Genomic DNA, 11760 nt, shown 5'->3' on the forward strand with positions numbered 1-11760 from the left:
TAGAAAAAATGAGAAGCTGGTTGTTCATAATAATAAACCACAAAGTTAAAGATTTACCACATACTGCATTAAAAACCAATAGCTGGTACAAGCTGGTACCGTGTATTTATTTCTGAGATGAGAAACTAGACACACCTGCTATTAGCAAATAATGACATGATACTGTGAAAGGACAGCCGGGAAAAACATACCAGAGCTGCTTAGTCACGTCATTTCATCAGGCCGGAATTGTTTCTGGGCTCCGCAGAGAATTTTGAAGTACTTCGGAATTCTCTAGACCAGGAGTTCTCAACAGGGGGCAATTCTGTCCCCAGGGAACATTTGGCAATGTCTGGAGACATTTTGGGTTGTCACAACTGGAGAAGTTACTACCAGCATTTCATGGATAGGGGCCAGTTATGCTACCTGAAATGCATAGACATCCCCCACCATCAAAAAGAGAATTACCTGGCCCAAAATGTCAACAGTACCGAGGCTGAGATCTCTCCTCTAGACTACAAACCATTGGACACAAAAATGAGTTCTCCAAAAGCATGCATCTCCAAATTCCTGACTCCGAATCCCACATCAGTTCTGAAGATTTTCTGTACAATCATTGGCCAGAAATCCACACCCACCCTAGTTCTGAAGTTGTCAAGTGGAGAGCAGTGACCTGAATTCGATTCCTCATGTGACAATTTCCTGAGGGACCTCTGGTTATTTAACCACTTTGTGCCTTAGGCTCCCCATCTATAGAATTGAGGAAATAATAGTCACTATCTCATAAAGTTGATGAAATGTTTAAACAAACAAATGTGAAGTGCTTAGAATAGGGTCTGTCTGGCCCATAGAATTCAATAAATGTAAACATATTGTTATTATTATTACTTGGCACAAAGAGAAATTTAATGATTTGCATTTATCTAGATCAGTTCCCATAAGTTCAGTTATGTGAATAATAACTTTATTTCCAAGTATCATCTAAACTACTATTTACTCAAGATTTTTCTCAAAATTATCATACTCTAGAAACTTTTTGAGTCCTTCACAGATTTGATGTCTTATTTGTATTTTTCTAAATATATATAAAATCATGCAAGGTTGTTTGAAATCATCTCAGGTGCCCCATTGGTAGATGTGCCACAATTAGATAGCCAATCCCTTCCTAGTGGACTTTTTGTCATTCATTTGGCTGCTCAACATCTAAACATTGTACTAAACCTGATGGAGAGGCAGAGTCCATCTCCAATCAAAGAAGCTCTATATGACAAGTTTTCTCTTTCCCAGCTGCCTTTGCAGTTGACATGAACATGTGACCTCAGCTTCACCAATCAGACATGCTAGTGCCTGAGTCTGACTCAGGAGTTAGTGACCAAAAGCAGCAGGCACTGTGTCAATCATCTCAGTCTCAACAAGATGAGCTCTCATGGCCACAGAGACGATGCCTTGGGAGAGTAGGGGGCAGAGATTTCCTCACTGGTTCAAGATTGCCCAATAGCAAGTAAATTCCCAGAATTGCAAATGCAAATGCAAATGCTAGAGGAAGTAGGCAAGTCATGAACATGAGTAATATGATCCAGGTCAAGGGGTAGTGGTGACTGTGGGAATGTCAGACTTTCATCTGAAGTGTGCCCATGTGTTTCATGTGGGCTCATAAGTTCTAATTTTTCAAGAGAAACAGGAATTCTAAGTTTTATGTGAAACTGATGGGCAACCAATTCAAACAAACAAATGAAAACCCATCCTGTGGGGCAACATTGACAGGCACATGCATTCAGTCCTCAGGCCACCTGTATGCAAACAACAGGGTATCCCTAAATCCTCTCACCTTTCACCTGCTCCACAGTGGAAGGTTCGATTGAGAGAAAAGTAAAGCAACCTTCTTACTAATATTCAAGTAACAATAATATTAAGTAATAATGTCATTAGAAATAATATTAATATTATGAAGTAATGTTGTTACTTAATGTCAATGTTATTAAGAAACTAGTGGCCTGGTGCATGGATTCGTGCACATTAAAAGAAAATTAATTAGAAGAAATATTTTAATATTGCTATTTGCCCTTTCTCTATAATAGAAGTGTCAACCAAATTCACGATCGACAATGACAAATTGAAACACATGCATGCGACTGGTGCCAGCGAGAGCTTTATATGTATCGCGCATGCGGGAGTCAACGTTTATTATTAAATTGCCAGTGCACATCATATGTACTGGCCAGTTGGTCAGTCAGACAGTTGGACGGACATACGGTCAGTCACTTAGCCTTTTATATATATACTAGAATATTATTAAGCAATAAAAATCAGTAACTGAAATATTAGTAAGACTTCAAGATTTCCACATTTTCCACTTGCCTTCCAAGTAGAAGCCTTATTCCCTGAATAAGTTTCATGTCTGTCCTTTTGCTCATTTCATCTTCCTTCATCAACCATACTTTGCCCAACTACTTTTCCCTTTAAATCCTATTCAAGGGTCACCTTCTTCTAGAAGCCCTTCATGATTTCCTCTCCCTTTTACTCCTCTCCCACTCATCTACCTTAGGTACTCCATGGCACTCAGGGATAATATTCTATAAATTTTTAAAAAATAATCTTGTAGCCCCCATTATCTAGAAAACAGATAGATAAAGCTTGCATGCTAAAACCACAGTTCATTGCTTAGTCCTGTGTGATACCTCTCGAGAGGCAATATGCAACTACTGTAACTCCAAACAGTTATGTGGGGTAAGAGGAGTGAGAAATCTGTTGGCTCCTTCCTGTCTTCAGCCTCCCATTGGTGACCTGAGGCATAGACTCCCCAGCCCAGTTGCACAGAGGCCTGCTTCCACGGCACCTTCCACAATGAGATGGTGAATGCATGTCTTCTCAATAATGATGCAATCAATGACCCCAATAATGACTTTATCACTTCTATCTTTAGTGCTTAGCACATAGTAGGGTGGTAGGTGAGTTCAGCAGATTTTATGAAACATCTAGTCTTGGCAAGTGGAATGAAGCACAGAGGTGGGTAATAATAACCTTGAAATACCAAGCCCATCTTTCAACTCAATATCACAGCTTTAACAAATGTTTACATGTTCGTCAGGGTTCTCCAGAAAAATAGAACCAATACAGACATACATTTATATGATATGAATTGGGCCACACAGTTATGGAGGCCAAGATGTCCCACAATCTGCCCCCTGCAAGCCAGAGACCCAGGAAAGCTGGTGGTGTAATTCAGTCCAAGCCAGAAAGCCTGAGAACCAGAACTCCAATGGCCAAGAGCGAGAGAAAATGGCCATCCCAGCTCAAGGAGAGAGAGAGGAAGGGGCCCGTCCTTCATCTCTTTGTTCTATTCAGACGCTCACATGAATGAGGGCAAACCTTCTCTTTATCCACGCCTACTGGATCAAATGCTAATCTCTTCTGGACTACCCTCACAGACACACCCAGAAATAATGTTTTACCAGCTGGCACACTTACCAACCCAAGGCACACTGATCTCTGGCCTTCCTCTCCATTCCAACCCCTCTCTGGCCTCTCAGGTACCGCAGGACAAGCTTACCTTGGGTAGTGGCTCTAGACAAAATTCCACCAAATTAAAAGCTCTGCAGCATATATAATATCTATCATTAGGCACCTGCAATTTTACTATTGCCTATGTAATGCAGTTGATTTTTCTACAAGGTTGTTTGTTTTTAATATATTTTCATTGATCTCAGAGAGGAAGGGAGAGGGAGAGAGAGACAGAAACATCCATGATGAGAGAGAATCATTGATCATGTGCTTCCTGCATACCCCTCACTGGGGATTGAGCCCACAACCCAGGCATGTGCCCTGACCAGGAATTGAAACGTGACTTCCTGGTTTATAAGTCGATGCTCAACCACTGAGCCACACCAGCTGGACTACAAGAAGGTTTTTGTATATCTTTTCAACCAACTAAAAATGTTCCTTTTTAATGGTCTTTATTATACTAATTTGTTTGAAACACTTGCTCTCAACAGGGTTTCCCTGCACGGAATCAACAACAAATGAATATTTTTATATTGAAAATGAGTTCCCATCTAAATGGAATTTTTATATTTGCTACAGTGGAAAAAGAACCATTTGCAATTTTTATCGTTGTTTATTTTGTGCATCTAGTTAGCACATAATTATTTTTCGTCTGTGTGTTTGTTTTCTCAGTTATCTACTAAACATCTTTGGGGTACACAGTGCCCCAACATCCACTCACTGATCATTCAATCCTCCTTGGGATTAAAATGAGGATTAACAAAATAAATTATGGAAGAGAAATTGTCAGCGCATCTAAGGTACTAATTAAATTCTGAGTAATGCTTGATCACATCGGTTACTTTAAGAATTACATCTCTAAAAGTAGTCTTGACTATCAGGAAAGGTTAGGAAACCTTAGTTATCTGGTAAAAAGCGATGTGTCACCTTCATCACTTTACCTTTTGGCATTTCTATGGCATATTGGTCAGCAGGTGATTCATCAGCTTTTTGTTCTAACAATGATTCATCTGTTATCACTATATTGGGTTTATATGACAATTTTCTACAGCCTTTAAAGAGAGTTCAGGGACATTTGTGAGATCTGAAATGCAGGCCGAGGGAAGATTTTTATGGAACAGCTTTCCGCAATCTACCTTTTGCCATGTGTGGATCGTCAAATAAAGCCGAGCGGCCTCCTGAGTGGAGCCCACACATGCTGGTCCTTGGGAGAGCAAAGGGCCTCGGAACAAAGAACTTGCAACATGTACCTTCTTTAGAGCAAGTTCAGGGCTTGAAGTCAGCCAGCAATACAGAGCCAAAACACGGGGAGTTCAAAAGGCAAGAACGCTCCTTATCTCGGGCATCTTAGCCATGGTGTGCCCTTGTCAAGTAAAATTTAATTTCTAACGTGGAACAGGCTTTCAGATGTCATAAATGTAATCGGAGTCTGCAGATGGGGATCTTGCATCTCACTACGGCTTAGCCCAGAATCATGAAATGAAAAGTCAGAAATAAAAATATATATATATATTTTGCACATTAACACTGGCAATGCTAACCTTATGCAAATTTTTGGAACAACAAAAAATGTGGGTTTTTTCATTGATGTTAATACATTTTAATAAGAAAGGGCTTACGCAAATTTTTGGAACAACAAAAAATGTGGTTTTTTTTCATTGATGTTAATACATTTTAATAAGAAAGGGTAAGGTAAATTGTCCAAGGAATCTTGAGATGGGAGGGACTTTACAAGGTACTGTCTAACCCCACACTTTAGAGTTATAACAATGGGGCAGAGCGCCTGGTGAGTGAGGCGGCCAGAGGGACCTATCCGCCCTTGGAGTGACATTGTGAGCGGCCACCTGCTCTACCTCATCCCAATCAAGCTGACTCCAATTATAATAAAATCTCTTTATACAAAAACAAAATTAAATTTGCTAAATTAAAAATATTAGCCCATCTGGGTGTGGCTCAGCAGTTGAGCATTGACCCAGGAACCAAAAGGTCACCAGTTCGATTCTCGGTCAAGGCACATGCCTGGGTTTGCAAGCTTGATCCACATTAGGGGGCGTGCAGGAGGCAGCTGATCAATGATCCTCTCTCATCGTTGATGTGTCTATCTCTCTCTCTCCCGCTCCCTTCCTCTCTATGGAATTAATAAAAACATATTTTTTTAAAAATTAAACTAAATAAAAATTCATTATTAATTAGTAATGAAAAAGTAAAACTATCTGAGAAAAGATTGCTTCATTCACATGACATGTATATTCTTAAAAACCTGTAAAGTCCATTTTTACAAATAAAATGTATTTTAGACCCTTTGCTCGCTTCACAGATTGCATTTGGCATAGTTAACTACTCACCTTCTCGAAACACTGTCTTGCCTTCCTAGACTTCACTTTCTTCCCATTGTTCTCAGTGTGAGTCACTGCTCCTTCTCTGCCTCCTGTGCTGCCTTCTCCACTCCCGCTGTCCCGCGGGCAAGCGCCAGCACACCTAAGGTACACCTGGGACCTCTCTTTTTCTCCTCTCTCCTCTGCACAGCCTCACCCTTTTCAAAATCTGTAAGCATGTTGTTTGTGTCCTTGTCGACTTCTTTATGTTTCCCCCAATAGAATGTAAGCTTCACCGGGCTCAGACTTGGTCCTGTGACCACCGATCCCCGGTGTCTAGCAGAGCACCTGCGCGTAACAGACACTCAATAAATTAACTGTTTCATTCATGAAGTAACCAGTGGATTAGAATGCACAAGTGAATCAATCCCCTTTGAAAGAAACAATTTAAGAATTACAGGGTCATCTTGGGGTGTGTAGGTGACAGCCCAGTCTTCCTAACCTGCATTGGTTTAAAGCAGCGGTTCTCAACCTGTGGGTCTCGACCCCTTTGGCGGTTGAACGACCCTTTCACAGGGGTCGCCTAAGACCATCCTGCATATCAGATATTTACATTACGATTCATAACAGTAGCAAAATTACAGTTATGAAGTAGCAACGAAAATAATTTTATGGTTGGGGGTCACAACATGAGGAACTGTATTTAAAGGGTCAGAAGGTTGAGAGCCACTGGTTTAAAGTGAGGAAAACCTATGTACACACACACACACACACACACACACACACACACACACACACACCACACTTTTCCCAGCGAAAGCATTCATTTTAAGAAATTTTTGCATGAATTAAATTAGTGCTCAAGAAATGTGTATATCCCTTGGAGTTCTTCATAACAAAATCTGGCCAATGGGAGACAGTGTTCCATTGTTCTCAGTCACTCAACAAATACCTGTTGAAAGGCAGTTGCCGTTAATTCCATGTGACAAGTGCCATCCAAGGCTGTGGGAAGTCCTATTTTGGGGTGAGAACATGTAAACAGGGAAACAAAAAATAATGTTCTCTTTAGGCCTAAGGAGATTTGGGGTGAGGCTCAATTTTGGGGAAAAGCCCAGAATAAAAGGGACTCTCATATCCTGGTGGTGGGAAGGATTTTATCCACTGGGGTTTTTATTATTTGTCCTATAAATACCTGAAATACAAACATGCAGCCAAACTCTAAATGCATTCATTTTTTTTTGCCATAAAATTAAGAATTTCATCTGACATTCCTCCCTGTAGTTTACTCCCACAAATCAGCGGAGATCGTAAAAGCTATTTCTAGTGAGAGAAGAACAGTGTGGGGGAAAAAACGTCTTGTGCTTAGGAGACTTTAGAGCTGTAAGGAATCTCAGGAATACTAGAAATTAAGTACACCGCATATTTAGTGTAACGCCTTAAGAAACAAAATAATAAAGCAGGTGAGGGCTGATCTGGAGGAGGCAGCCTGCACCCAATGCTGCATATTCTTCATTTGTTTCATCTTGTTTTTATCTCTTTCTCTGATGAACCATCCAACCCCTTTGATGGCCTCTTTCTTCTTTCCACCCAAAATAGGCTTTCCGAGCCCGTCCCTTGTCTTTGATTCTCCTCCATGTGCTCTACCTCCCCACGTCTCCAGACTCTCACACCCCCTGGGGATGGCTCTCCGCTCTGGCTCTATCCCTGACCTCTCAGCCAAACCCAGTTCCTCTTCCTCCTCCTGCCCACTGAACTCTTCTCTTTGGGGGTCTTCCGGTTGCTGTAACAAAGTGTCACAAATTGGGTGGCTTAAGGCAACAGAAATGTATTGTCTCACAGTTCTCGGGCCAGAAGTCCAGATCAAAGTGCTGGCAAGTCCATGCTCCCTCTGAAACCTGTAGAGGAGAATCCTGCCCCCCCCCCCCAGCTCTTCCAGGCATCTGGTGGTGGCCATCAGTCCTTGGTCTTCCTTGACTTGTAGCTAAATCACCCGTCTCTGCCTCTATCGTGACATGGCCTTCTCCGGAGTGTGTGTGTGTGTCTTCATGGCAATTGCCTCTTCTTATAAAGACTCCAGTGAGCGCTGGCTGGTGTTTCTCAGTGTTTAAAGCACCAGCCCTAGCACTGAGGGGTCATGGGTTTGACCTCTCTGGTCAAGAGCACGTACCCGGGTTGCAGGTTTATTCCCCGACCCTGGTCGGGGTGTGTGGAGGAGGCAGCCAATCAATGTCTCTCTCACCTCTCTCTCTCTCTCCCCCTTCCTCCTCCCTTCCATTCTCTCTAAAAAGCAATGGGAAAAAAATATCCTCAGGTGAGGAATTTTTAAAATAAATAAATAAAGACCAGTTACCATGGACCACCCTAAGGAACTCTTCTTAACTTGATTATATCTGCAAAGACCCTGTTTCTAAATAGAGTCACCTTCAGGGGTACTGAGGGTTATGACCTCAATGTGTCCTGGGGGGCAAGGGGCGGGGAAATATAATTTAACTGCTAACAGATGTATGAGTAACATTTTAAGGAAGTGTTAGAAACTTCACCTTGGCAGGCGGAACAGAAAGGACTCTGGCAGGACTGATTTGTGACCTGCTGTGGAGACCACAAGGTTAGGGGGGATTGAGAACCTGGGCTGCCATTCCCACTGTGAGAGCCACCAAAACCCAAGAGGTGGAAATAAGTGGGCCCAGTCTATCAAAGATATTACACAGCACCTGTTAATGTAGAATCGCTAAATATTTAAAATGATACAAAAAAAAACACCTTCAAAACCCCTCTCAATCTCTTCTGTGCCTTCTCTACCCCTGTCGTGTCTTTCACCTTCTCTCCCACGCATTCTCCACCTTCCCTCTGGGCCTCCAGCCCTGACATCCTCCGAGAAATTCCTGGGGCCTTCTCCTTCCCCTGCTGTTGCTCCGAATTACCCCGGCCACCTTACTACATACCCATCCGACTGCGGAGGAGAAAAGGAGGGGGTGCTCTTAGGAATAGTGTGTTTCAGTCCATTCCAAACTTGACTCTGGGCAAATCTGAATAACTAAGAAAAATTAAAATAAAACAGTGTCAGCTTCTTCCTGGGCCTCTAAGCTTTGTGTCTCTCACCTCCCTGGGGCCATGAACTGTACCAGAGTGTTCTTTACACATTTCCTGTGCTCAGTAACTCAGCATCCTGGAACAAAACTTATCTCCACATTGAACACTGCACATCCGATCGCCCTGTTCCTCCTGGACTTTGAGCTTCAACAATCCGGGAGGTGGGACAGGAAGGGAGGGAGAGAGACGTCACTGATCAAGGGTTCTAGGAGGGTTAGTGATGCAAAGGTTGATTCACCGAGGTGGGGCAGGGAGGACTTGGCCCTGAGAAGTCTGAGGCTGGGAAAAGGAGACAGTGATGGTCGGAGCGCAAATTAGACACTCGAGACAAAATAATACTGAAGGGTCAACGTGTTAGTTGTAACTTCCGTCTTCTTGTCTCCACCCCCCTTCCTGGAGGGGAGTCTTGTCTTGTTTACCAGCGTCTTTCCAGCACTCACCCTCCTGCCCTGCCTGGCACACAGCAGACGCCAGTCTCTTTGACCATCTTTCATGTCTTCTAATTTGCAAAGCTCTTTCCTATTGCTGAGCCTTAGCACAAACTAAAAACACTTGGTTTGATCTGGACCACTTTCTCTTTCAACTGACAGCTCCTTTTCATGCTTTGTTTCACAGCTTAAATGTTAGCTCCTGGAAGAACACATGTTCTATTTAAAGTAAATTGCACACACACACACACACACACACACACACACACACACACACACCACATGCACGTGCTAGCCTGTATCACAGCATCCTATTTATTGTTTTCATAGCCCATTCCACAATCTGCAATGGTGTGTTTCTTGTCTAGCTCCTCTACTTGCCTGTAGGTGCTAGGAAGAGAAAATTCACATTCATCTTATTCATTGTAGCCCCAGCAACCAGCACATCCAAAGGCTTTCAATAGATAAAGGTTAAGGAACAAAAGAATGAATATATACACTCAGAATTTAATAAACCTGTCAGAATTTTCATACGATATTACACAGGAATTTTGGCATAAACTAAAAATGGCATCTTAGGCCAGAAGAGGAAAGATGAATTATTTATTAACTATCTAGGATCGATTGAATAACCCAAATGAAAGCTGACTCTATTCCTTCCTTACTCTATATCAAAATCAGTTCCAAATGCCTCGAAGATGTAAGCCTTAAAAAATGAAGTCAGTAAAAGAACATGAAGAAAATGTACAAGAAGTTTTAATCATCTTAATGCAGAGATGTTTTTCTAAGCAAGCCAAAGAAGGGACGATTAATATAGATAAATACATAAACGCTTAACACTTTCTTCACACACACACATACACACTCAAAACATACTCAGAGATAAAAGATAAACAACAAAATAATTGTTACACTTGAGAAAAGCCCTGATCTTATTATAAACCTTGTGTTGTTGCATATAAATAATAAAAACACTAATAACTCAAAATAAATACAAAGGACATAAGCAGACCACAGAAAAATTCATGCAAAAAGGCTTTAAAAAATGGGATATAGAATTTTAAGAATATCAAAGGAAAGGAATGTACATTAAAAAGTGAGGTAACCATTTTTCATCTTTGAAATAGGCAGAAATGAAAAACCTTAATAATGTGTAGTGTTGGCCAATATGTGGAGAAATTCGAACTGGCATATTATCAGGGGGGCATACATTCTGTCTTTTGAAAGTCAGCCTCATCGGGTCAGCTGGTCTTTGAGCATTTCTATGTCTGTGCGAAGGACAATTTGGCAACACTTACTGGAATTTTAAATGCACATACTCTTTGGCCAGCAATTGCATTCTAAGATTTTATTCTACAGATAAACATGGACACATATGCAAAGATTCATGCAGAAGACCAAAACCACCGAAATGACCTTGAATAGTGGACTGATGAAATAAGGTTTGGTTCATACCCATAATAAGCTACCATATGGTCACTGGGGGGAAATACGCCAATGACATGTATGTGTTTAATATAGTGAAGCAGACAAGATATGGAACAGAATGCATTGTACAAACTCATTTGTTGAGAGAGAAAAAAGCAGTCCAGAGGTAACAGACAAACAAATAAATAGACAGACAGATACACATTTCTGGAAGGTATTCACAAGAAACCACTAGGGGAGGGGCTGGGAGGTTAGGAGGGTTATTTTTCACGATAACTTTTCATATTATGAGCAAAAAAGTTTACTAAGTGCACATATTACTTTCTAAAATTTAAAAACCAGCTAAATTATAATGTTATTAGCATAACTCAGTGTAGCCCTCAAAAAGATTTTCTGTTCTAATAAAAGTGATGTTAGTAAAATAGAAAGATTTTTCAGTCTGGTTAGTGCTTTTACTATTACAAGGTATAAAATTTTAAATGAACACCCAAAATTTTAAAAAAAATACACACACTTTCAATAACCTAAAAGACAGGTTTAGTCCTTTAGTTGTGATTAGATTATTAAACTTAAAAACCCTACACTTGATTTACTAATAAATATTTCATTATAAAAAGGGCCTGCTAAGGCAGCTTGGACAGGTTAAGCTCATTTGTAGATATGGCCACTCCCGACCCATCCCCAACAGTGTATTCAAATTCAGTGCCAAAGGTTACTTATTAAACTCAAGAGATCGTATGTCCTGGGAAAACCATTATCAACTTGGCCTTTAGGAGAGCTGATCTCTTCACAAAATACAGAACAAATATCTCAGAAAAACGAAAATGGGCAATCATCATGTAAGTATTTATTGCCTTTGGGAATCGAATGCAGTTTTCCTTTTGGTTATATAGCATGTGTAGAAATTTAAACTATGAAATCATAATTAATACTTTTATACTTTATGATTGTGATGACTCCTTATGACTGATTTTCACAACAGCGTATCATGCTTTTAAAATGCAGTTAGAATGTATTTC

The 11760-nt window shown here is 40.9% G+C and overlaps 1 protein-coding gene across 4 annotated transcripts in view; it reads left to right on the forward strand.

Moving 5' to 3' along the window:
* The window catches only part of ANXA13 (annexin A13), a 61237-nt gene that overhangs the window by 8231 nt on the left and 41246 nt on the right, over nt 1-11760 (forward strand). For 2 of the 4 annotated variants that reach the window (XM_005885164.2, XM_005885165.2), the window contains exon 1: nt 11503-11580. The exons of the other annotated variants lie outside the window; for them this stretch is intronic. In XM_005885164.2, the coding sequence (XP_005885226.1) occupies nt 11566-11580 (15 nt within the window). In that variant the 5' untranslated portion in view covers nt 11503-11565. Of the gene's footprint in view, nt 1-11502; nt 11581-11760 lie in introns of those variants that run through there. 4 annotated transcript variants of the gene reach the window in all.

The sequence above is a fragment of the Myotis brandtii genome, unplaced genomic scaffold, assembly GCF_000412655.1.
Source record: "Myotis brandtii unplaced genomic scaffold, ASM41265v1 scaffold896, whole genome shotgun sequence".
NCBI lineage: Eukaryota > Metazoa > Chordata > Mammalia > Chiroptera > Vespertilionidae > Myotis > Myotis brandtii.